The 27,300-nt window shown below is 37.0% G+C and overlaps 1 protein-coding gene across 1 annotated transcript in view; it reads right to left on the bottom strand.

Moving 5' to 3' along the window:
* Nucleotides 1–27,300, bottom strand: part of CEP162 (centrosomal protein 162) — a 99,119-nt gene that overhangs the window by 71,567 nt on the left and 252 nt on the right. Inside the window, exons 2-8 of the mRNA XM_007467329.1 lie at nt 26,149–26,264; nt 15,535–15,646; nt 12,501–12,647; nt 11,991–12,174; nt 9,887–9,954; nt 4,284–4,399; nt 2,629–2,659 (exon numbers count right to left, since the gene is read on the bottom strand). Of these exons, the coding sequence (XP_007467391.1) occupies nt 2,629–2,659; nt 4,284–4,399; nt 9,887–9,954; nt 11,991–12,174; nt 12,501–12,647; nt 15,535–15,646; nt 26,149–26,205 (715 nt within the window). The 5' untranslated portion in view covers nt 26,206–26,264. The remainder of the gene's footprint in view (nt 1–2,628; nt 2,660–4,283; nt 4,400–9,886; nt 9,955–11,990; nt 12,175–12,500; nt 12,648–15,534; nt 15,647–26,148; nt 26,265–27,300) is intronic.

The following is a 27,300-nucleotide window of genomic DNA, read 5'->3' as shown; positions in this document are numbered from 1 at the left end:
GAAAAAAATATTAGGAATATAGAGAAGCTTGTATGGTTCCATTAACAAAATATTTAAATTGTATGTAATCTGTATAAAAACAAAGATAAATGTTTACATATAAAGAATACATAATCATAGATCTAAAAGAAGCATTTTATTCTTATATACAATAGAGTAGGCTTACATCAACACATATCTATGCTTATATACAAGTCTAAGTTATGTTTATGTGAAAGGCAAAAGGCCTGCAAAAAATAACAAAAAAATTATTTTTCCTCCAATTTTATTGACGTATAATCACCAATTAAAAATTGTATATATTTGAGATCTATGACTTGTTGATTTGATAAACATATACATTGTGAAATAATCACCAAAATCAAGATAATTAACATAACCATTTACCCTTTTTTGTGTATGTGGTGAGAACACCTAAGATCTCCCCTCTCAGCAAGTTTCAAGTAGTATACAACATTAACTATAGTCACATTGTTGTGCATTAGACCTCGCACATTGTTGTGCATTATTTATCTCGCATAACTGAAACTTTGTACCCCTTAACCACCATCTTCCTATATCCCCCAACCCCAGCCTCTGGTAACCAACATTCTACTCTGTTTCTAGGAGATTGACATTTTTAGATTCCACATATGTGAGAATATGCAGTATGTCTTTCTTCATGTGGCTTATTTCACTTCATGTAAATGTCCTCCACATTCATCCATGTTGCTGCAAATGGCAGGATTTCCTTTTTTTTAAAGCGAAATATTATGCATGTAAATACATATACATATTACATATACATGTGTAATATTATATATACTACATCTTCTTTATTCATTTGTCTGTTGATGGAGATTTAGGTTGTATCCATACCTTGGCTACTGTGAATAATGCTGCAATAAACATGGGAGTACAGATATCTCTTCCAGATATATATCCAGAAGTGGGATTCTGAATAAGGTAGTTCCACTTTTAATTTTTTTCAGGAACTTCTATACTGTTTTCCATAAAGGCCGTGCCAATTTACATCCCTACCAACAGTGCACTAGAGTTCCCTTTTCTCCACATCCTCGCCAAAACTTATTTTTTCCTCTTTCTGATAACAGTCATTCTAACAGGTGTGAGGTGATATCTCACTGTGGTTTTGATCTGTATTTCCCCAATGATTAGTGAACTTCAGTATCTTTTCATACACCTGTTTGCCCATTTATATATCTTCTTTTGAGAAATGTCTATATGGGTCTTCTGCTCACTTTTAATTTTTTGTTGTTGTTACTGAGTTGCATGAGTTTTTTGCATATTTTGGATATTAACCCTTTACCAAATACATGGTTTACAAATATTCTGTCCCACATTATAGGTTGCCTTTTCACTCTGTTGTTTCCCTTGCTATGCAGAAGCTTTTTTTAGTTTAATGTAATACCATTTATCTATTTTTGCTTTTGTTGTCTGTGCTTTTGGGGTCATATCAAAAAAATTATTGCCTAGTGCAACATCAAGAAGCTTTTTGCCTATGTTTTCTTCTCATAGTTTTGCAGTTTCTGGTTTTATACTTAAGTCTTTGATCCATTTTGAGTTGATTTTTGTATGTGGTGTGAGATAAGGATACAATTTCATTCTTCTGCACGTGGATGCCTAGTTTTCTGAACACAATGTACTGAAGAGACTATCTTTCCTCATCGTATATTCTTGGCACCCTTGTTGAAGATCAGGTGACACAGATGCATGGATTTATTTCTGGGCTATTCTGTTTCATTGCTTTTGTTTTTGCTTCATTGGTTTTATATGTCTGTTTTTATGCCAGTACCATACCGCTTTGGTTACTATAGCTTTGTAATACATTTTGAAATCAAGGAGTGTGATGCCTCCATGCTTTGCTCTTTCTCCAGTTTGCTTTGGCTATGTGAGGTCTTTTGTGGTTCCATACAAATTTTAGGATTGTTTTTTCTATTTCTGTGAAAAATATCATTGGAATTTGAAAGGGATTTCACTCAATCTATAGGTCACTTTGGGTAGTATGAATGTTTTAACAGTATTAATTCTTCCAATCCATGAGTACAGAATATCTTTCCACTTATCTGTGTGTTCTTCAACTTCTTTCCTCAATGTTTTATAGTTTTAAGCATAATTTACCTCGTTGATAAAATTTATTCCTAAGTATTATATTCTTTTTGATGTCACTGTAAATAGAATTGCTTTTCTGTAGCTTTCCTGAGGAATATTTGTCTGGTTTTGGTATCAAGGTGATGCTGGCCTTACAGAATGAGTCTGGAAAAAGTCCCTCTTCCTGTATTTTTTGGAAGAGTTTAACAAGGACTGACATCAATATCAGATCACTTTAACCTTCATGTATTTCTAAGGTCATATTCTTTTCCCCCACAAACTGAGTGGGAATTACATCTTTGAATGTTTGGTACAATTTATCCATAAAGGCATGCTGGGCTTTTAAAAAATAAGTATTCTTAAATACAACAGGAAGAATTTAAGGTAGGCATAAGGAACGTATTATTGAGAAAATCTGTAAAGTTTAATTCATCAGAAAATATTTAAGAACAAAAATAGTAATTTTTTCAGAATTATTTAGATGTAATTCTGAACAGACCAATTTTTCGCCAATGAAAATTTATGAATATATATATTTACCATTAGCCAGAATGCCAGTTTTCTCTTCTTCCTAAATTAAAAAAAGAAAATAGTTACACGATTTGAAATTGAAGTTACACAAAATGACTGCAATGCAAAAAGAATAACAAAATTTGAAAGCCAGTGCTTTACTCCATGATGAAAAGATCACGAAACGTGCTTACTAGATTTCTTTCATCACACTCATTCACCAACAATTCTATAAGACTAGAGAATGTAGCTGTGAGAGAACTTCTAGAAGTCTCTTCAGAACCTTGGTGATTACCAGCAATTAATTCAGGCCTTTATAAGCCTTGTTTAAAGTATCTCAATGCCACCTGTTCATCCACCTTGCTCAGAAATTCTACTTTTCGAACTCCAAGATAACATGGCTAATTCACGTAAGATTCCTGCTATTATAATATCACCATTTTCCCTATTGATCAAAATTAATGATCAAATATAAGTTGCACTCATCATTTCATCTACATTTTGAGACAAAATCTTCAAAAAAGGCAGGCCATCAAATGGCAAGGTAGTTGAAATTTGTCAAAATTATAGGTTCCCTTAGAGTAAGTTTTCTAATTGTGTCACCTATATTCTCCACTTGGATAGGCAGTGTATAGGATCCACCCACAAGAGCAGAGCTTTCATTCCTTCCTATTTTGACCCTTACTCAGACGGCTCTCTACTAGGCTTCCACACTTAGGTGGACACTTTTTTATACAGGCTATACTTTCTTAATATACCAAACTATTGTGCCCTCTACTGACCTATTTATTTTTCTAGTAGAAATTACTGTAATACAAAGTATTGTAATTGCCATATTCCAAGTATGAATCCCATTAACTTTCTAAGCGTAATTATCAGATCGCTTTAACCTTCATGTATTTCTAAGGTCATATTCTTTTCTCCCACAAACTGAGTGACATAATGACACCAAGGACAAAGTATTAGGTAAATTAAAAAATAAGAGTATTTCTTAATACCCAGAAAGTGATCCCTGCTTTTATTTAGAGTCTATGGTTTCATATATGTTCAAAACATCTAGTCCTAACACACAGTTGCAAAAGAGACTGTATCCAGATCAAAAACAATATGACAAATAGTAATTGTCCTACTGGTTACTATTAGGTAGCTTCAAGGATAAGTTCTGTCTGGCAGGCAATATGGAGTAGTACCCTTAGCCAGTCTTGGTAGCCAATTCTTGGTAAGAACTGAGAAACAAGAGAATTAGAGTACAACAACACTTAATGTGAATGGAATAGTTTAGTTTACAATCTTAGCCCAGTAAGTTTCAGACAGTAATGTCACTATTAGCATAAATACTGAGGCAGCTATGTATTGCACTTCACAAGGACAAGACCTACCAAAGAAAAGTATAGTTTAATATACCTGTTTAAAAATTAGACTTGAGATTTTAATGAAGTTTTCAATTTCTAAAGCTTAAGGAAACTTGCCAAAAGAAATCTTTCAGAAAATCATCAACTGCCATGTATTTCATTAAGATTTAAATTTACACCTGAGTTAAGAAAACGTCTGAGTATTAAGAGACCTATAACTTTACAACAGTGAGCTAGACTATAAAGAACTCTGTATTTTGAGCTCTTTATACAACAGTCAGCTAAGGTGATGAAAGAAGTTTCCAAACTGTCAAACATATAATTGATACATACCTGTTTAGGTACATTTATTTTTTCTGATTTGGAATTTTCTTTGGAATTAGTCTCTTCTTTAGGAGTCAAAGGTGCATCAATATCCTCCTCATCTTCAAAATCATCACTATAATTTTCTGAAGAAAATAGTTTTAAAAATACAAGGATCATACTGTCAAAAAAGTCAAATTCCATGAAAATATTACTGATTTCCAAAAGAAGTCTGCATAAGAATAATTTACTTAAATGTTAACATAAAGTAAATACTTTTTTGAAGAATATACTTTTTTGGGCAAAGATTTAAAGAGAATTCAATTCATAAGACTTGGGTTTCATTTTTGTACTTTCAAACAGTTATCAGTTTTACATTTTTAATATTTTGTATAATTAACCAACTGAAAATTTCTAGAGCTGTTCAAGAAATTTTATATCTTTAAAACAAACTTCAATTACTTGATTTTTTAAAGACAAAAATCTCAAAATTGCTTACTTATAAAAGGGAGCACTTTTGTGAAATCTTGACACTCTTAAACAAAAGGTTGGATTTTGCCCATTTTTTTAAGTTGATTTTTTTTGTCTTTATAGGTATCTATTCTGTAACCCTTAAGCAGTTCTTATGAAAGGTCTATCTCTGACCCCTCCCTCAGGTAAATACTAGCCTTATATGACCTCCACTGTTTCTTAATCCTGGGCACTTCTCAGCTAAAGTCCCACATTATATCTCAATGGCTTTGTAGCAGAAGGGAAAGGTGTGTCCATGTTAATATGATGCCATCAAGCTACTTATGGCAAAGGTGGGCAGGCACTATCTGGCCAGGATCTCTTCATCAATTTTTAATTCGTTGTTTACAGCCATTAAATCAAAGGACTGACTGAGATTTGTGGGCTACAGAACAGGAATGGCCTTTTCAGAGTGGAACTGATCATTCATAATCTTATTTGTATTTCAAGAGTCAGATCACATTCAGAGACAGGATGGCCTGATGGAAGAAAGACTGCACAAGGTACAAGAGAGTCTGCTTCTGGAATGGCCATCCTTCAGTCTTCTCTTAGAAGAGAGGGGACAACTTGAATGTTATTAACAATGGAAGTCTGAAAATAATTAAGTTAAACAGAGGTGCTTTCAGTGAGATCTACTTACAGAAACATCTCCATGTCAGTTCATAAGGAATACAATGGTGGAACAGCATGGGTATTGTGACTTAGGTAGATAAGCTAAGTGAGTTGGTGAACTACATCAATATCTACATTCTGAGGACGAGAAGCACACCTTTCCTTCTCTTCTATATGAGAAAGAACACTGCCTGGGATTTTCTAAATATCAGTAGACATAATTCAATTCACAAAACAGTTACTGAGAAATTACCCTGTATTAGACAAATTCTAGATGCTAGGACCAATATCAGATGATTAAGATCCTAATATTCTAGTGGGAATCACTGAATTTTAAGTACCTCAGTGATTAGTCTTTCTTAAGTAAAGATGATAAACAAGGAGAGAGGAGATAAGGGAGGGTATGACAATGAACTCAGACAACTACTTGGGATTTGGGAACTATCTGAAATCAATGGAGGGGGATGCAGCGTTTGTGTCACTGCAAAGAAGCAGTATAAGAAACAGTTTGGGTAGTGTGGCATAGTGCTTAGAGCATGACCAGGAGCCAGAGACTTGGATTCAATTCCTGGTTCTACTGTTTTCAGCTGTAGAACCAAAAGCAGGTCACAAACCCTCTTTGCCTCATTTTTCCCATCTGTAAAGTAGGGATGATAATAGTACTTATTTCAGAGGGTTGCTGAGGAGATTAAGAGTTAAAGTGTTATATAATATGTAGTATATATTAGTGTTAGCCATTACGTTTAGCAGTAGTAATTATCTTTGTTAGTATTATTATAGCTTGTGTTGCACTTAATCTGAATTGAAATTTAATAAAGCCAAATATTATTTCTGATTAAGAAAAGTGCTAATCTAATGTGCATTTTTCAAAACTACATTTTGTTAGCTGCACTTACTAACTGAATAGTCTGTAGGCAAATACTATTGTCCAACATATAAAAGACCAACCTCCTCCTCACGAATTTGTCATGATTAAACTAGGTTTGAAGCAAGAAGGAAATGCCACTGTTAGTCACAGAGAGAAATGAGACAGACAGGACAAGAAATAACAGGAAGGAAAACAGCATATCAGAGATTTCTGAAAGAAACACGAAGGGAAATTAAGTTTATATAAAAATGAAAGAATAAAACCCAATTGAAAAGGTGGTTCTCATATGAAAAATATCAGAGACAATAATATCCAGCTCTTTCACACTGTTTGGAAAACAATGAGAATATTAATTTTTAACTTTCTGACCTTTTGACAGGAAGATGTTACACATGTTATATGTTTCTACTATTATATTGCATACCCTTGTAACTTTGAAAATATTATTTGCATAAACAGAAAATAGGTAAACAATTCTCAATGTAAAAGATCTAAAAGATACATTTTAGAGACATTTTTCATTCCCTGTTGGAAAATTTGGCTGTGAATTTTAATTTAAGTATGATGCAATCTAGAGGACTTTCTCCTCTACAATCTTGGATATCAAGGACTTTGTAAAATATGAGTAAAATGGACAAAATATATGAAACAATTGTTTTCAGACACTGGACAATCGACAGCGCAAAATATGATTCCCAAGAAAGATAACAAGTGAGCTGAGCCCTACGTTCACTAGAACGTATGTATATCCTGGAGCACTGAGCAGGGAGGAGGAGATCAGGAAGGTCTCACTGTGTTAAGGATACAGAGATAAGAGTACAGAAAAGACAAGGTGATTAGAAGCTGCAGGGGAGTGATAAAGAGAGAAGGTACTGATGCAGAAATAGAGCACTAGAAATCTACATGGAGTAGATTTCTGAATCTTTCCTGGAGTCTTTCCTGAATACTGAGTCATGTATGTGCAGCTGGAGCAGAGAATAACTGGGAAGCTGCAGGCTAGACAGACAGTTCCCAGAGTTCACACAGGGTAAGGAGATTCTGAAGCTCTAACCAGCTTAAGTGGAAAAAATCCTCATTGTCCAGTAGGGGCATTCAATGGAAATCTCAGGAGGGCTTAGCATGTGTAGCAGGGTCAAACTCTGCTAGACTAAGCAAGGCTCCTCTTGACGTCTCCTAACAAAGCAGAAGAAAAGGCTTGAAAGGATCAAGCTATCTGCCAGAACAAAGCTCAATACTCCTTAAAAGAAGAAAACAAGATCCAGACACTCAACAATGTAAAAAATCTATAATATATTCAACACTCAGTTAAAAAATTACTAGAATTACAAGGAGGAAAAAGTGACCACAACTAGGAGAAGCAGCAGCCAACAGAAGGAGACCCAGAAATGAACAAATACTGGGATCAGCAGAATATACTCAATGTTGGGGACTTGGAAACATACTAAAGAGATGAAAAAACAAATCCAAAAGAAACTTCTAGAGTAAAAGGAAAATAGAATCATTCAATGAATTAACAAAACATTAAAGAAAAGAAGAAAAAAGAATCAGTGAACTTGAAGACACTGCAATAAAAACTGAAGCAGAGGGCTTCCCTGGTGGCGCAGTGGTTGAGAGTCCGCCTGCCGGTGCAGGGGACACGGGTTCGTGCCCGGCTCTGGGAAGATCCCACATGCTGTGGAGCGGCTGGGCCCGTGAGCCATGGCCGCTGAGCCTGTGCGTCCGGAGCCTGTGCTCCACAATGGGAGAGGCCACAACAGTGGGAGGCCCACGTACCGCAAAAAAAAAAAACAAAAAAACTGAAGCAGAGAGGAGAAAAAGGTTTAAAAAATGAAATAGTCTTAGTGACCTGTGGGACAAAATTTAATTTTCGAACATACTTGTAATTAGGATCAGAAAGCAAGGGATGGCAGAAATGATATTTAAATAATTAATGGCAAAAACATTTTTTGATTTTGATGGAAACTATAAATTCACAAATCAATTGATGCTGAACCAGCTCCAAACAGGATAAATACAAGAAACAAACAGGATAAATACAAGAAAAGTACACCAAGATCATCCTCATCAAATTGCCACAAAACTGGCCTAAAGAGAAAAATTTGAAAACAGAGGGAAAAGAAGACAATACATATACAAAATCACAATAACAGGAATTACCACAAAGAAGACAATATATATAAAAATCACAATAACAGGAATTACCACTGACTGCTCATGAGAAATAATGTCAGAGGACAATAGAATGAAATCATTAAAGTGCTCAAAGAAATAAAAACTACCTACAATTTTATATCAAGCAAAAGTGTTCTTCAAAAACAAAGGCAAAATATACTTTCAGATAAACAAAACCTCAGAGAAATTATTCCTAGTAGACCTGCACTGCAAGAAAAGTTAAGGAGGTTTTTCATGCTGAACAAAAACAATACTAGATAGAAACTCAAAATACTAGATAGCAACTATTTGAAAGTTGCTAAGAGAAGAAGTCTTAAAAGTTCTCATCACAAGAAAAAATAATTTTTTTGTAATTATGTAAAGTGACAGATGTTAACTAGACTTATTATGGAGCTCATTTCACAATGTATAGATATTAAATCATTATGTTGTACACCTGAAATTAATATGTTATATATGTCGATTATATCTTAATTTTAAAATAAACTTTTAAAATTCATTTCAAAATAAAAAGTTAAAAAAAAAGAAACTCAAATCTATGCAAAGAAATACAAGTCATTGGGAACGGTAAATACATGGATAAATATAAATTTTTACATATGTATAATTTTTTTTACCTTCCTTAAAATTTTTTAAAAATGATAACAGATTGTTAAAAGCAATAATAATAATGATAATAGTAATAATACTGCTGTATTGTGGGGTTTTTAAGACATGTAGAAGAACTACGTACGCCAAAATAGCAAAAAGGTTGGGGGAGGTTTACTGTTAAGATTCATGTAATGTGGTATAATGTTATTTGAAAGTAGACTCTAATAAGATAAAGATGCATATTGTGAATCACAGGGCAACTAAGAAAAAAATACAGCAAAGAAGTACAACTAACAACCCAAAAGAAGGGTTAAGATGCAATGGTATAAATACTCAATCCAATAAAATGTAGCACAAAAGCAATAACCAAAAAAAGACGGGAAGATAAAAAAACGAATGGCAAGACAGTAAATAACCATACCCATGAATATATTTTTGCAAAGGGTAGAAACATTTCCATTAAAAGTCTGAGATCGTCAGATTGGATATAAAAGCAAAACTCAGCTATATGCTACCAAAAGAAAGCCATTTAAAATATAGAAACACAGACACATTAAAGGTCAAACGATGGAAAAAGACACACCTCCCTCACCATGCTTTGGAGGTATTTGTCCTGACTGCACACATTCTTCTGGTCCTAGCACAAAAGTCCTTTTTCTGTCTTCCAAATGGGTCCACTACCCACTCCCAACAAATAAAGTAGTCCTGCACTTACAACAATTTCTTAGTAGCTCTAATTGTGCTGTAGGCAACTCACTCTACCTGTTCAAGCTCTTTCCAAGATAATATGATTTTCCTTTTATTTTTCTCTTATCAATGTCTTTATTAAAAGCTATATTATCTTTTCAAATACTGTAAACTTTAGAACCAATGAAATTACCTGCCAGTTCTTCATGTTTTGATTCATCCTCATGTTTATCTTCAGTCAGTTCCACATTAGCTTGATTACTGGACAAATATTTACTGAATTTAGTATTACATGTTAATAATACATTACCATGCAATATTTTGTGTATATTTTTAAAAAACCTCTAACATTACATATTTCTTCTCAAGTACTTTTGTTCTAGCAAAAGCTAAAAATTTGGAAGCTATGAGGGAAATGTTTTGAAAATAAAGGATCTAAGACTAATTGTAGCTGCCAAAGTAATACAAAGGGGAAAAAATGCCATTTTCTTAATTTTATACACAAATATACACAATTTTATACATAAATATGTGCATTTACATTTCTCAGGGCCCAGCCAGCCTTTCTATGCTAAAGATTAGGAACTGACCACAAGCTGTAAAAATCAGTGAAGTCTATGTGGAGACCAGAAAAAAACTGCCAGAATCAGCATTTACATGCTAAGAAGCAATTTCATCCTGAAATGGAAGCTGAAAGAGAGAGCCTTGAGCCAGTAAATACTCAGCAAGGTGATGAGAGCTACTTTTAATTATACTGGATATATTAGTTCATATACTGCCTTCCTTCAAACCAAAGAATCAGTTCTACCTTTTTCAGTCCCCCAACCATGGCTTTAGTGAGATCATTAGCAGATCCAAGAACCATAAACTCTAATAACAGTAGCAGAAAATACCATTGCATACTCAATACACTACTGCACTCTGACTAGGCTGTTCTTGCGTAGAAATATCAGTAGTTAAGAATATCGTTAAGAACCAAGAAATGTTAAGAAATATTGCAAAGGGGCAAAAACTTGTGGCCAGCAAACCTGTGTATGTTTAATCTGTGTCACTGTTAGGACAGGCAACCACCATGGGCCCTGATGGTCCCTAGGTGTTCTTGCTGGGTATGCCAAGAACGCAAGGCACAGACCCTCCTTCCTAGGTCATTTCTCAGGGTTGTGTGCAGTGAGCAACTTTGAGAGACAAGGCAATGTTTCTGCCCCCAAATCAGGTTTGTTTCCGCTTACTCTAAAGCAAAGATTCCCCAAGCTCAGTGACCCTCTCCTGTAAAGCAACCCACTGCACTGGCAAACAGCCATCATGGACCCCGTGAACCTTGTGGGGCATGGGAAACTAAGGCAAATAAACGTGACGCTCAGGTCCTGCTTTTGTGATGAGAAATAAAGTCCATTTGTTTCTGACCCAGGAATCTTGTGTCTATTGTCAGCATTCATAAAACTGGCAGGCTGACTTGTCAGCTTGCAAGTAGGGTAAAAATCTCAGACACAGTTCATAAGGGTCACTGCTTTGTCCACTGTCTAAGAAAATAAGCATCTTGAGGAGACCAGGCACTCTAATGACCAGAGGCTATGAGTCTCCTGACCCTTAATTTAAATATAGTTTGGTGTTCTTAAAATCTTAAAATTGTAATCCGGCTTCCATTTATAACTTAAAAAATTAAATGAAAACTGAAACTGAGGAAATTAAAGACATAAGGTTTCAAAGAAGTCTTGAGAATGCCAAAGCTCTGCGGCACTTACAAGGCACGAGCTTAGTCAATTAGTAGAATTTCCAAGATAAATGAGGTCCCCTAATAATCATTAGGGTCAACCATACACAAAGGTAGGACACAAACCAAATCGGTCTTTGCTCCCTGGTTCCTCCTTACCTTTTTGTTCCTGTTTCCCCTGAGTTTATAATAGCTACCTGGACTCTCTTACTGACTTTATCTCTGGAAAATCACTTAATAAATTACCTTCCTAGTTAGGTCTATTTGGCAATGTGCTATTCATTTCAAAAGTACCTCATGCATGATATTTCAGATCTCTAGAGGCTCTCAAATACACATCAATGTTTTCCAGCCTATATATATATATATATATATATATATATATATATATATATATAAATCATATTCTACATACACACACATTACCCCTGACCAAAATAATGAAGAGAAAATAGAATTAAAACTAAGATTTAAATTTTGCCTGTTATATATGTTTACCCCTTCAATTCCATGCATCTACCAGCCTTTCAAAAATATAAAGACACAAAAATCACTCAATGATTAGTTTATATTGTATTTACATTACCTATGTAAAGCTTTAAAATGTGTGGAGTCATTAGAATCCAATTCTTTATTTAATCTGGAGTAATCAATGGAAGATGTGAAGCCTTTCTCAAGCCTGGCAAAAAATTGCTCTTTTTCCTCTTGCTCTGCTAATGTGTCCAATCCCAATCCAAGAACACTATGATTGAGCTCAGGAACTACTATCTCTAAATGGAAAGCACAAATATATTTCATTAACACACAGAATTTTGAAAAAATTAATTTTAATGATGCATTTATTGACATTACATAGTCAGACTTCAAAAAATCTGAAACATACTTCACTTAATCTCTTACTCAAATATAGCTTTATATCCATTATAATACATAAGGCTATGAAGCTTCTCCAGAGGTATAATTCTAAACCTTCTAGGAAGATATTAAATCTGTCTATACGCTTCAGTAAAGGAGGCTCCAAGATAGTTATGAGTTAACTTTCCTAAAAATCCTGATTATAAGCATAGTAATTAACCTGTCAACTCACAATTCTTACCATTGGCCTCTAAGCTGTCAATACTTAAGATAGAGGTTCCACTGCTCTTAAGAAACTGAATCCTTTCAGCAGATTCCTCTTCTATTTCCATAATAGGCTGAGGAGTCTTCTTTGTTTTCAAATAGCTTACATTTGTTCCAAGTAGTCCTGGGATGGGATTTAATATAGTTGGATATTTATGTTAAGAGAATTGTTTTGACTACTATGCCAACACAGTAGTACTGTTATACTAGCTTAGACTAGTTGTACTGTTATATTAGTTATACTAGTAGACAGTAGCTATGAAATAAATCTGGTCTATGAAATAAAAATCCACCAGACCAAAAATTCACAAAACAAAAATTACAATTCTATTTGACTGCAGTGCATCTTATTAAGTGGAATATTTCAAAAACTTGCATAATGAGACGAGATTTTTTAAAAATGATTTTGAAGCACAAGTACTTAATACAGTATACCATCCCACTTGGGGAAGTAATCCCAGGGCAGGAGTCAACCGTCAGACCATGCTCACCTTCATAGGCTGGGGGTAGGGTTTTGCTCTTCATTCTAAAAGCACTACAAAACACTGGAAAAGTTATACTATATCAACATTTCTTTACCCTAGCAGTATATATTTGTTGTAAAAAACTGATATATGGAAAAAATAACTACATTTTATGATACAAATAATAAGATTAGAAAAATACCACTTTTGCTTAGATGGAAGCCTTATTGAGAAGTTACAAATTGTGATTTCAATTTCCTACTTAGCATCCTATTGGAAAGGCTTTAGAATCAAATTATTTTATGGCTCTGTGTGAATAATGGTTTTAACTGATCCAGTAATAACTTCCACACAGCTGGAGAAAATCAGGAGATATATCTATAGGCACTTCAAATGAAAACATACACGCCAAGGTCAGGGTGCCGTCGGGGCACCTGTCCAGGGTCTCAGCCCGGCTCTGAAGATGGACTCAGGGATGTGACTCATACTAACCAACCTCATGAGAGACTAATACAACTGAAACCAAGATCCAGTTCAGTTATTTATAATGAAGAGTATAACCAGTAGAATTAGACGGTTTCACTAACTAGGCAGAACATTTTGTCCTTATGGCAACTGAAAGAGAAAGCAAAATTATGAGGTTGGAGTAGCTCAATGCTGATATTTAATGGCGTCTATGTAAGATTGGGAATGCATTCCTCTCAAAAGGGGAGTTCAATTCTCCCTTAGAAGCTTCTACATTCTTGATGGCAGAAATCGTATTTTGTCTTTGCATACTAGTGCCAAGTACTCAGAACATAACATGAACTCAATAAATGTTTGTGACTGAACCAGGGACCAGGTTATACCCTTGGGCAGAGAAACCTTCTTTCCCTGTGTTTAAATGGACACTGTCAAAGTCTCCTTCCTAAGTATCCTTTGCATCCTTTACTAATCAAATCCACTCTGATTGATACATTCTTTTAAAAAAAATTTAGTATCTTTTTTTTTGTGTGTGTGGTACGCTCCCGTTGTGGAGCACAGGCTCCAGATGCGCAGGCTCAGTGGCCATGGCTCACAGGCCCAGCCGCTCCGCGGCATATGGGATCTTCCCGGACCGCGGCATCAGTCCCCCTGCATCAGCAGGCAGACTCTCAACCACTGCGCCACCAGGGAAGCCCAAAATTTAATATTTTTAGTCAGGTTACATTCAAGTGTTGGTCTAGGACGTATTCTTTCCCTTTAGGGTGAGTTTGCATACTCCATCTCTGATTCATTACTTTCTAGAAAAAGATTTCAATGCTAAATAAGTCACAAATCATTGTCAATTATTTCAATAGCACTTAATCATATAATATCCTTTTCAAGCATCAATAGGGGGAAAGATTCTAAAAAAGAATTCTTCACATGCAAACTTTAGCACTGTGCGTGGTTTATGGATTTATGAAAATACACTGAACTTTTCAATAAGGCAATTCCTTGCTGTAAAGTGTTAAGAAGAACAGAGAAATGACTATCAAATTCACAGTAACATTTATTTATTAAACACATTTATTATTTACTGTTGAGGGTCAAGGAGCACAAGGAAAAAGAAGAGCTATAGAAATCCTATCAGTTCATAAAATGGTGCTTCGTGATACACAAATAGTGTGAACACAGGTACTTAATAGAGGTAGTCTGAGGATCCTTGTGAATACAGCAGTATCATATATAGTAGCTATACTGAAGAAAACACCCAGAGAGTAATTTTCTATTTGTAAAGATGTGAGGAGGAATAGTTCCAAAAAAGATATACGTATGTGCTAGACAGAATCAATAATGAGTTATTTACCATTAAGGTAATAAAATTATTTTTTTCTACTGTCATTAACAGAGAGCAATACCAAAATCTACAGATTTGTTAAAATCTTCCCAATGCAGTGACATAATACATTGTCAGAATATTTTATTAAATCACTTTAAATCAATTTACCATTAAACACGATAATATATAAATATACCTAACATTATTCACCATCTTGAGTAACGATAATTTCAATGTAAAATAATCTGATAATGCAGAAACACAGATTCCCTATTATTTAAAAAAATATATCATAAAGTAATATGAAAATCAAGTCAAACTTTAAAAATTCACACTATTAGTATTATTTTCCTTATATATTTATTAAAAGCATGGTAAGAAAATCCAGAATTAAAAGTCTTGACTGGGCTTCCCTGGTGGCGCAGTGGTTGAGAATCTGCCTGCCAATGCAGGGGACACAGGTTCGAGCCCTGGTATGGGAAGACCCCACATGCCGCAGAGCAACTAGGCCCATGAACCACAACTACTGAGCCTGCGCATCTGGAGCCTGTGCTCCGCAACAAGAGAGGCCATGATAGTGAGAGGCCCACGCACCGCGATGAAGAGTGGCCCCCGCTTGCCACAACCAGAGAAAGCCCTCGCACAGAAACGAAGACCCAACACAGGCAAAAATAAATAAACGAACAAATGTGGGGTTTAAAAAAAAAGTCTTGACTGCCCCCCTGTGGTCAAATAATTTAAAATTAAAAATCAGCAATATTTACCACCATCTTCAAATGCATCTTCAGTTATCCACCATGGCACTGTATCATTCTTCTTCACTTCTTTAGGTTGTCTAGGTGTTTTATTTGAATTTTCAAAAGAATCATCTGAAAGCTAAATCATATATAAGCTAGTGAATTTTAAATTCAAGAATCCCAGATTTATCACTGAAAATGTTTCTTTGTTCTCTGGTATTTCAGTTATCACCTAAACATTCTCAGCAATTATGTATAAGTTCATATATTTCTAGACTTATGGGGTCAAAATAACTTAAACATCAAGAATACATCTCTGAACACTGATTTCATACCCAGAATTAAACAATCAGACGAAACAAGGAGAAAAACATGAACAATAAGAACAAAGAAATAAAAAACTTGATCAAGAAACCTAATTAGGAAGGAAAAAAAGGATAAAATCCTTTTTTAGACATTATCTCGGGTCTGAGAATAAATAATCATTGAGCAAAATCACCTAGCATCACTCTAGAAGAACACAAAATTCTAAGACCAGGAAGAACTGAGTGTGAGGTGTTTACCAGAGAAATTTGCATTTGTCACAATGATTAATAAACTTTAATAAACTTTTATTTGTCCTTTTCTACTCTTCAGGTTCAAATCTTACTATAATCCTAAACCCCTACTCTAACCCTGATCTACCACCCTTACTCTCAGCCAATAACTTGGGCTCTCTCTTCACAGAGAAAATAAAGACCTTAGGTCAAAAACCACCCTCGTTCTCCTTCCCCTCACTCCACCACTAAACTCACCCGTTAAGACACTGCTTTCCTCTCTCAGAAGAGCAATTCTTTCCTCCACTCCCAGGAGAACCTGCAGAGGGGCCACTTCCCGCCTCACCAAGTTCTCACTTGCTGGGTTAGCCTAATGCATCTCTGTACCTCACTCCCTCCTCAATCTCCTTGCCCTCCTTCCCTCAGGTTATAAACTTGCTCATCACTGCATCCCCAGGGCCTTGCACAGCACCTGGCATAATTGTATAGTATAAGAATGAACACTTGGGCTTCCCTGGTGGCGCAGTGGTTGAGAGTCCGCCTGCCAATGCAGGGGACACGGGTTTGTGACCCGGTCCAGGAGGATCCCACATGCCGCGGAGCGGCTGGGCCCGTGAGCCATGGCCGCTGAGCCTGCGCGTCCAGAGCCTGTGCTCCGCTATGGGAAAGGCCCGTGTACCGAGAAAAAAAAAAAAAAGAATGAACACTCAAGTCTACCCTACTTAAAAAAATGAAAACAAAACAAAGCAAACAGGCAAAGTTCCTTACTCCTACCTCCCTTTCATTCTACCTATCATCTTTCCTTTATGTACATTCTAACTTCTCCAGGTCACTGTTAAACCCCTTAAAATCTGGTCCCCATCCAAAACAGCTCTCCTCAGTCACCACAGGCCTCCTACACACCACAGATAAAGGATGACTGTCAGTCACCTCCCTGATCATACCATGGAGTTTGACATGGTGACCAACACTCACTTCGGGCAAATCTCGCCCTTTGACCTCACAGCACCACCTCCTCCAGGTTATAATTCACCTCTGTGACCTTTCCTAACCAACTCTAATAGCTCTTGGCCCTTTTGCCCTTTTCTTTAACACGAGACTTCCCCAGGACTCTGCTCTTGGTCCTTTTTATCCTTATTCTACACACTTTTTCTGGAGGAGAAATCAATGTTTATTAATTACTTGCCTGCTCTATGTCAGGATCTATACTCAGGTTATTTTAGACTTTAAATAATCCAGCAGAGATTTACTGATGGGGAAGTAAGCTCAGAGAAGTTAAGCAACTTGCCCAGGTTGCGACTATCAGTAAGTGATACAGAGCTGGGATTCAAACTTGGGTTTCTCTAACTAAGGCCTGTCCACTTTCAAATACTCTATATGGTCCCCCAACTAGGACATTGGTACCTGGGGCACTTCTTAAACTTCTGAGATGACTACACACACATTTCCACCTGCCAACCCAACAACTCTACCCCAATGACTTGTAAGAATGCCATTTTTAAATCTTCAAAAAGAACTCACTGTCTTCTTTGACCACCAGGCAGGATGAGGGGAGGAGAAAAGAAAGTATTCTTTACTCCATCTGAATTTTAGTTGCATCACCTTCCACACAGTCTTATACTTCACTGTCACCCTGAAATGTTCCATTTCTCTCTTTCTGTCTCTCTCTGTTTACCAAACTCTGACAATCTGCCTCAGATTCAGTTTTTTCCTCCTAAACCCATGGCTACGTAAAAGTGTGAAAGAAGGACTATAAGTTTTTGGAGCCAGACAGATCTGAGTTCAAACTTTTAACTTCAAAATAAGCTAGTTCTGTTGCTTAGGGAAAATTACGCCTCTTTTCAGTTTATACATATATAAAACAAGCATGGCGACACTGACTTTGCAGGGCTGTGGCAAAGATCAGCAAAGAAACAGAGAATGCCCATCCTACTGTCTAATACACTGTAGGTATTCTCACTTCTGACAATCTTCCCTACTGCTTTCTAGGCTACTATCATTAAACACAAAACGAAACAAAACAAAACAGCTGGCCGCTCAGTTAACAACAGTGCTCGTGAGGATATGGAGAAACTGGAACCCTAATATTACTAATACACTTCTGGTGAGAGTAAAATGGCACGGCCGTTTAGGAAACAGTCTGGCAGTCCCTCCAAAGGTTAAACATAGAGCTACCATATGACCCAGCATTCCCACTCCTAGGTATACACACAAGAGAAGTGAAAACATACAACCACACAAAAACTTATATACAATTGTCAGAGCAGCATCACTCATAATTGCTAGAAAGTGGAAAGAACTCAAATGTCCATCAGCTGATAAGTAGGTAAACAAAATGTGGTAAATCCATATGATGGAATATTATTCAGCTATAAAAAAAGGAATGAGGTACTGATAGATATGACAACATAAATGAACCTTGAAATTGTTACGTTAAGTGGAACAAGCTGTAAGAAAGACATATGGAATTGGGTAGGAAGGGAAGAAAAGTGATCAGGTCGGGACCTGTTCCCCAGGGAAGGGACACAGAAAAGGAAGGGGATTAAAAGGCTTGGAAACCCACTCTGGGGAGTAGGTGGCTAGAACCACAGATTGGGGGCCACAGCCCTGGGGTCTGCCACTGGGAAGATGAGTCCCCATAGCTGGTTATAAAACCAGTGGGACCGACAGTAGGGCTGTAAGAAACTGAGACTCTGCTCGTGAAGAGTGTGCACATATTTCCTTACTCCCGAAACAAGGTGGAAGAAGCAGGATGAAACTGCATGGGACTCCGGCTGGTTTCCTATGACCACCCTGGCACAAGGCCTGGCCCAAGCCAAACCCCTACTCCAGCCCCTCTTGCTCCAGCACTACTCCTCTCTGGGGCAAAGATGACAATGTGACAATGCTAGGAGAGGAAAGAGTACATGCTTATAGGGAACAGAACCAGCTGGGACCCAACCCTCAGGGCTTCTGCTCCAGCACCTTGGGACTCGCTCCCACCCCTCATAGGGTGGTGTTGGCCACTGAGCGAGGAGAAGCCCTGGCTCACACCTGGCTCTGCCTTGAGCCCCTTCATCTCCAGTCCCACCTCTTACCCAAGTGATAGCTGCCAGCACACCCTGGAGAAAGACACAGCTCCTGCTTATGTCAGATCCAGCTCTGCCATCAAAGCCACCAGGCACATGCAGACTGCACAGGGACACTCCCACAAAGGGGCATCCCTTCAAGATGGGGATAGGTAACTGTTTCACTTAATTTCATAGAGACAGAGAAAGTTAAACAAAATGAGAAGACAGAAGAACCTGTTTCAAACAAAAGAACAAGAAAAACAACTAATGAAACAGAGATAAATAATTTACCAGATAAGAAGTTCAAATCATTACTAATAAGAATGCTGAAAAAGGAATAGATGAACACAGTGAGAATTTTAACAAGAAATTAGAAAATATAAAAGAACCAGCCAGAAGTGAAGAATACAACTGTAATGAAAAACACACTAGAACGAATTAACAGCAGACTAGGTGATAGGGAAGAATGCATAAGTGATCTGGAAGACAGAATAATGGAAATCACCCAATCAGACATGAAAAAAAAACAAATTTAAAAAATGAAAACAATTTAAGGGAACTCTGAGATACCATCAAGTGTACCAACATTCATATTATAGGTGTCCCAGATGGAGAACTCAGAGAGAAAGGAGTTGAAAATTTATTTGATGAGATTATGGCTGAAAACTTCTTGAACCTGAATAAGTAATCAGATATCCAGGTACAGGAGGCACAGAAAGTCCTAAATAAAATGAACCCAAATAGACCCACACCAAGACATATCACAATTAAAGTGTTATTAAAATGTTAAAAGTTAAAGATAAAGAGATTATTCTAAAGGCAGCAAGAGAAAAACAAAGAGTCGCATACAAGTGAACCCCACCCCCCAAAAGCTAACAGCTGATTTTTCTGCAGAAACTTTGCAGGCCAGAAGGGAAAGGCATGATATATTTAAGGTGCAAAAGGGATAAACCTAAAGACTAGGATACTCTACCTAGCAAAATTATAATTCAGAATTAAAGGACAGATGAAAAACTTCTCAAACAAGCAAAGACTAGAAGAGTTCATCAATACTAAATTGACCCTAAAGGAAATGTTAAAGGGTCTTCTCTCAGTGGAAAAGAAAATGCTACAACAAGGAGGAGACATGTATAGGAAAAGAAAAACCCCACTAATAATGACAAATATATAGTAAAGGCTGTGGATCAACCACTTAAATAAGCTAGTACAAAGATTCAAAGACAAAAATTGTATAATCAGCTATAACTATAATAAAAAGGTAAGGGATAAACATGAAGATATAAAATATGACACAAAAACACAAAATGTTGGCGAAGGGAGAAAAAAACGTAGAACTTTTAGAATGTGTTTGAACTTAAATGACTACCAGTTTAAAACAAGTGAATATAACCATAGATCAACATATATGAACGCCATGGTAACCAGAAATAAAAACCCAATAAGGACACACAAAAACTGGAGAGAAAGGAGCACAAGCATACCACTAAAGAAAATCATCAAACCACAGGGGAAGAAACAAAAAGAAGGAGAAAAGAACAGAGAATAAGTACAAAAACCAGAAAAGAGTAACAAAATGGCAGTATGAACATACCTATCAATAATTGCTTTAAATGTGAATGGACTAAATGCTCCAATCAAAAGACATAGGGTGGCTGATTGGACAAAAAAACAAGACCCATCTATATGCTGCTTACAAGAGACTCGCTTCAGAGATAAAGACACACACAGACTGAAAGTGAGGGATTAGAAGAAGTTATTTCATGCAATGGAAACAAGACAGCTGGGGTAGCAATACTCATATCAGACGAAACAGACTTTAAAACAAGTCTATAACAAAAGGCAAATAGGGCATTGTATAATGATACAGGGATCAATACAAAAGAGGATATAACATTCATTAAGACATATGCAACTAATATAGGAGCATCTAAATATATAAAGCAAATGTTAACAGCTATAAATGGAGAAACTGGCAATAATACAAAAGTAGTAGGGAATGTTAATACCCAATTGGACAGATGGACAGATCATCCAGACAGAAAATCAGTAAGGTAACACTGGCCTTAAATGACAAATTAGACCAGATGGACTTAATATCTACAGGATATTCCATCCAAAACCAGCAGAATACACGTTATTTTCAAGTGCACATAGAATATTCTCCAGGGCAGACCACACTCTAGGTCACAAAAAAGTCTCAACAAATTTAAGAGGACAGAAATTATATCAAGCATTTTTTCCAATCACCATGGTATAAACTAGATATCAATTACAGGAAGAAAAATGGGATAAACACAAACATGTGGAGACTAAATGACATGCTACTAAAAACACAATGGGTCAATGAAGAAATCAAAGAGGAAATCAGAAAATACCTTAAGACAAATGAAAATAAAAACACAACTTTCTAAAATTATGGGATGTAGCAAAAGCAGTTCTAAGAGGAATGTTTACAGCGATACAGGCCTACTTTAAGAAACAAGAAAAATCTCAAATAAACAACATAACCTACCATCTAAAGGAATTAGAAAAAGAAGAACAAAGTCCAAAGTCAGCAGAAGAAAGGAAATAATAAATACCAGAGAGGAAATAAATAAAATAGAGACCAAAAAAAATAAAATAAAATAAATTTTAAAAATCAATGAAACCAAGAGCTGGTTTCTTGAAATAATAAAGAATTTTTTTTTTTTTTTTGGTTGCATGGCATCTTAGTTGTGGCAGGCAGGCTCCCCAGTTGTAGTCGCAGGTTCCTTAGTTGAAGCACGCGGGCTCCTTAGCTGTGGCTCCAGGGCTCCTTAGTTTCAGCTTGCCAGCTCCTTAGGTGCAGCTCATGGGCTCCTTAGTTGGGGGTCACCAGCTCCTTAGTCACGGCATGCAGGCTCCCTAGTTATGGCATGTGAATTCCTAGTTGCAGCATGCATGTGGTATCTAGTTCCCTGAACAGGGATCAAACCTGAGCCCGCTGCATTGGGAGTGTGGAGACTTATCCACTGCTCCACCAGGCAGGGAAGTCCCCCCCAAAATTAAGAAAATTGATAAGCCTTTAGCCAGGGGTTCATCAAGAAAAAAGAGGACCCAAACAAACAAAATAAAAAAGAGGAGAACTAACAACCAATATCACAGATAATAAAATCACAAGAGAATACTACAAACAGTTACATGTCAACAAATTGGACAACCTAAGAAATGGATTAATTTCTAAAAACATACAATCTTCCAAAACTGAATCAGGAAGACACACACAATCTGAACAGACCAATCACTAGTAGTATAATTGAATTAGTAATCAGAAACTTCCAGCAAACAAAAGTCCAGGACAGCTTCACAGGCGAATTCCACCAAACATATAAAAAGCTAATATCCTTCTCAACCTATTCCAAAAAACTGAAGAGAGGACACTCCGAAATTCATTCTACAAGGTCACCATTACCCTGATATTAAAAACAGACAGGGCTTCCCTGGTGGCGCAGAGGTTGAGAGTCCGCCTGCCGATGCAGGGGACATGGGTTCGTGCCCCGGTCCGGGAAGATCCCACATGCCGCGGAGCGGCTGGGCCCGTGAGCCATGGCTGCTGAGCCTGCGTGTCCGGAGCCTGTGCTCTGCAATGGGAGAGGCCACAACAGTGGGAGGCCCACGTACCACAAAAAAAAAAAAACAGACAAAGACACTACAAAAAAAGAAAACTGCAGGCTGATATCTCTGATGAATATAGATGCAGAAATCCTCAACCAAGTATTAGCAAACTTAATTCAACAATATATAAAAAGAATCATACACCACGAAAGTAGGACTTACTCTAGGGATGCAAAGATGGTTCAATATTTGCAAGTCAATCAATGTGATACACCACATTAACAAGTCACATGATCATCTCAATACAGAGAAAGCATTTGACAAAATTCAATATCCATTCATGACAAAAACTCTCATCAAAGTTGGTATCTAAACTCATATCGCAACATAAAAAAGGTCATTTATGACAAACCCACAGCTAATATCGTATTCATTGGTGAAAAACTGAAAGCGCTTCCTCTAAAATCAGGAACAAGATAAGGATGCCCACTCTCACCACTTCTATTTAATAAAGTATTGGAAGTCCTAGCCAGAGCAATCAGACATGAAAAGAAATAAAAGGCTTCCAAATTGAAAGGGAAGATGTAAAGCTGTCAGTATTTGCAGATGGCATGATACTACATATAGAAAACCCTAAAGTCTTCACTAAAGAACTCTCAGAATTAATAAATGGATTCAGTAGCTTTGTAGGATACAAGATTAATATACAGAAATCTGTTGCTTTTCTATACACTAATAATGAACTATCAGAAAGAGTAAGAAAACCATCCTTTTTAAAATCACATCCAAAAGAATAAAATACATAGGAATAAACTTAACCAAGGAGGTGAAAAACTCATAGTCTGAAAACTATAAAACATTGATGAAGGAAACTGAGGATGATACAATGAAATGGCAAGATAGCTCGTGTTCATGGATTGGAAGAATTGATATTATTAAAATGTCCATGCTACCCAAAGCAAGCTACAGATTTAATGCAATACCTATCAAAACATGTATGACATTTTTCACAGAACTAAAACAAATAATCCTAAAATTTATACGGAACAACTAAAGACCCTGAAAAGCCAAAGCAATGTTGAGAAAAAAGAACAAAGCTAAAGGTATTAAGCTCCCTGACTTCAGCTCCCTGACTTCAGACTATACTAGGAAGCTCCAGTAATCACAACACAAAAACCAACACATCCATCAACAGAACAGAATAGAGAGCCCAGAAATAAACCCGTGCACTTACGGTCAATTAATCTACAACAAAGAAGGCAAGAATTTACATTGGAAAAAAGACAGTCTCTTATTGAAGTAAGTGGTGCTGGGAAAACTGGATAGCTACATGTAAAAGAATGAAATTAGAACATTTTTGCACACCATATATCAATACAAAAATAAACTCAAAATGGAGTAAAGACCTAAGTATAAAACCTGAAACTGGGCTTCCCTGGTGGCGCAGTGGTTGAGAGTCCACCTGCCGATGCAGGGGACACGGGTTCGTGCCCTGGTCCGGGAAGATCCCACATGCTGTGGAGCGGCTGGGCCCATGAGCCATGGCCGCTGAGCCTGCGCGTCCAGAGCCTGTGCTCCACAATGGGAGAGGCCACAACAGTGAGAGGCCCGCATACCGAAAAAAAAAAAAAAAAAATCTGAAACCATAAAACTCCTAGAAGAAAACATAGGCAGAACACTCTGACATAAATTGTAGCAATATTTTTTTGGATCTGTCTCCTAAGGCAAAGGAAACAAAAGCAAAACTAAGCATATGAGACCTAATCAAACTTAAAAGCTTTTGCACAGTAAAGGAAACCATCGATAAAATGAAAAGAACCTATAGTACTGGAGAAAACAACTGCATATCATATGACCAATAAGGGGTTAATATTAAAAAAAAAAAAAAAACCCAACCTGATTAAAAAATGGGCACAAGATATACACATGGCCAACAGGCACATGAAAAGATGCTCAACATCGCTAATCATCAGGGAAATGCAAATCAAAACCCCAAATAGGTATCACCTCACACCTGTCAGAATGGCTACAAACAGCAAATGCTGGTGAGGATGTAGAGAAAAGGGAACCCTTGTTAGTGGGAATGTGAATTGGTACAGCCACTATGGAAACAGTATGGAGGTTCTTCAAAAAACTAAAAACAGAACTACTATATGATACAGTGATTCCACTCCTGCGTATATATCCTAAGAAGACAAAAACACTAATTGGAAAAGATAAATGCATCCCAATGTTCATAGCAGCATTATTTACACTATCAAAGATATGGAACTGTTCATCAACAGATGAATGGATAAAGAAGGTGTGGTATACAGATATATGATGGAATGTTACTCACCCATAAAAAGAATGAAATTTTGTCATTTGAAACAGCACGGATGGACCTGGAGGGTACTATGCTTAGTGAAATAAGTCAGAGAAGAACAAATACTGTATGTTATCACTTATATGTGGAATCTAAAAAAATAAAACAAATGAATATAACAAAGCAAAAAACAGACTCTCAGATATAGACAACAAACTAGTGGGTACCCGTGGGAAGAGAGAAAGGAGGAGGGGCAAAATACGGGTAGGTGTAGGGATTAAAATGCACAAACTACTATGAATAAAATAAATAAGCTACAAGTATATTTCATGCAGCACAGGGAGTACAGCCAGTATTTTATAATAACTTTAAATGGAGTATAATCTATAAAAATTGAATCACTGTTTGAACTAATATAATATTGTACATGAACTATACTTCAATTAAAAAAAAATACAGCTGTCATGTCAAAGACCATTCATTCTTAAGGGAGGCAGAAAAGAGAGCTAAACAAGTGAAATAATGAATGGTTCTAAGAGCTACATGGAGAATAAGCTACATGGTGAATTAAGTACATGGTATAAGAAGGAACTTGGTAGTTACTTTTTTAGTGGATCAACAGAAAAAAACCTCTCCTATGTAGTGATTTTAAAAAGAGATCTCCACCATCCAGGTAAAGGACAGAGGGATAGACAGCATTATTGGCAGAGGGAACAGTACAAAGCTCCTAATGTGAAATGAGCTTGCGTGTCTGGAGGAGAAAAAAGGCATGAATGGAAAAGGGGGAAGAGCAGTGTATAGTCAGTGAGGTGGGCATGAGCAAAATCATCCAGGGTTTTGTAAGCCACAGAAAGGAGTCTGGATTTTACTCTGTATGTGATGGGAGGCCAATAGTGTTTTCCATTGGGAGTAACAGAGTCTGATTTATGTCACAAACCATGCTGGCAGCAGTGTGGTGAAGGAACGCTTGGACAGTACGTGGGAACTGTTGCAGTAGCCTAGTGAGATGACGGTGTCCTGGATTAGGTAAGTTGCAGTGAAAAGGGAGAGAACTAGAGGGATGATAGATATATTTTGGAAACAGGTGACAGAGCTTGATGATAGGCTGACTGCATCCTAGAAGAATGAGTTTCTTGTGGGACAATTTACAATATAGCTTTTAAAAATATAAACTTACCTCTTTCATGAACTGTTCAAACTCTTCATCCAGCTCTTCTTTGGAACAGTGGGCCATTATCAATAATTTTCCCTTCCCAAAGTAAACATTCCAAAGTATTTACAACACTGGAAACACTAAATGGCAAGAGATAATAAACATCCTTTAAGGAAATCCAAATCACATCATAAAAACCGTCAGACTTGAACTTCATACATTTCTCTTATGATTTAGCATATACACACAATTACTGACCAGTAAATTGGACAAGAGATTTCTAATTCATTAATAAAACTGATTTGGAAAAGCAGCTTTCACAGTTTGACTTAGAGTTGAGAATTACATTTTCGTTCTTAACATCCAGTTGTTAAAAAGTTGCCTCGAGAATATTTCCTAAATCTATGCATATTAGCGCGGGCGCGCGCGCGCGCACGCGCGCGTGTGTGTGTATATTTAACATCCCTTAAACAAACCAGGGCTTCTCAAGGAAACTTTTAAAAAGTAAAAACTAGCAAATCCAAAAGACTGTTTCCCTTTTGCAAAGCGCAGGACAGAGTTTGCGCTATCTTATCATTCAGCTAGTTATTTATCAATCCATATTAAAAAGTTTTGAAAAATAGACTGTTTCCTGATATGGGGGCGTTTCCAGATACAAATTTCTGGATTAATACCTTAAGACTCAGAATCTACCTAAAACAAAGTTAATGGAGCAAATTAGAACAAATTATGTTTCTCCTGGATGGAGGGAAGGTCAACAAAAACTACGCAATGGTGACTTGCAATGCTCAACTCTCCCCAGTCTCCCTAAAGAACCCAACTTCGGATCTGCGCCAGGTTCTGGACCGTAACTCCATGAGGCAGCTCCGACCTCAGCTTCCTTTTGTGGAGGCGGGAGGTGTGGAGATCTGGACAATACTTTGCTAGGCCTGCGCGGTAACACCTCCTCCCCCTCATTTGCATTTCTGTTCAGTTCAGTGTGTGGGCGGTTAAGGTCTTGGCCCCAAATTGTGGGTCAAATGCGGGTCCCACTCAGAGGGTACCAGGCCCCAGTAAGCGCGGGCTCCGGAGTCGGCGGGAAGACAAAGACGCGCCCGCAGCGGAGCCGTGGTGGAGGAAGGGAGTGACCCGAAACTAAAGCCCTGAGCAGCAGGTCTGAGCACAGTCTGGGCCCTG

This window comes from Lipotes vexillifer, unplaced genomic scaffold (assembly GCF_000442215.2).
Source record: "Lipotes vexillifer unplaced genomic scaffold, Lipotes_vexillifer_v1.1 scaffold554, whole genome shotgun sequence".
Classification (NCBI taxonomy): domain Eukaryota; kingdom Metazoa; phylum Chordata; class Mammalia; order Artiodactyla; family Lipotidae; genus Lipotes; species Lipotes vexillifer.
The sequence above is the reverse complement of the archived record's forward strand: the minus strand, read 5'-3'. Positions and strand labels throughout refer to the sequence as shown.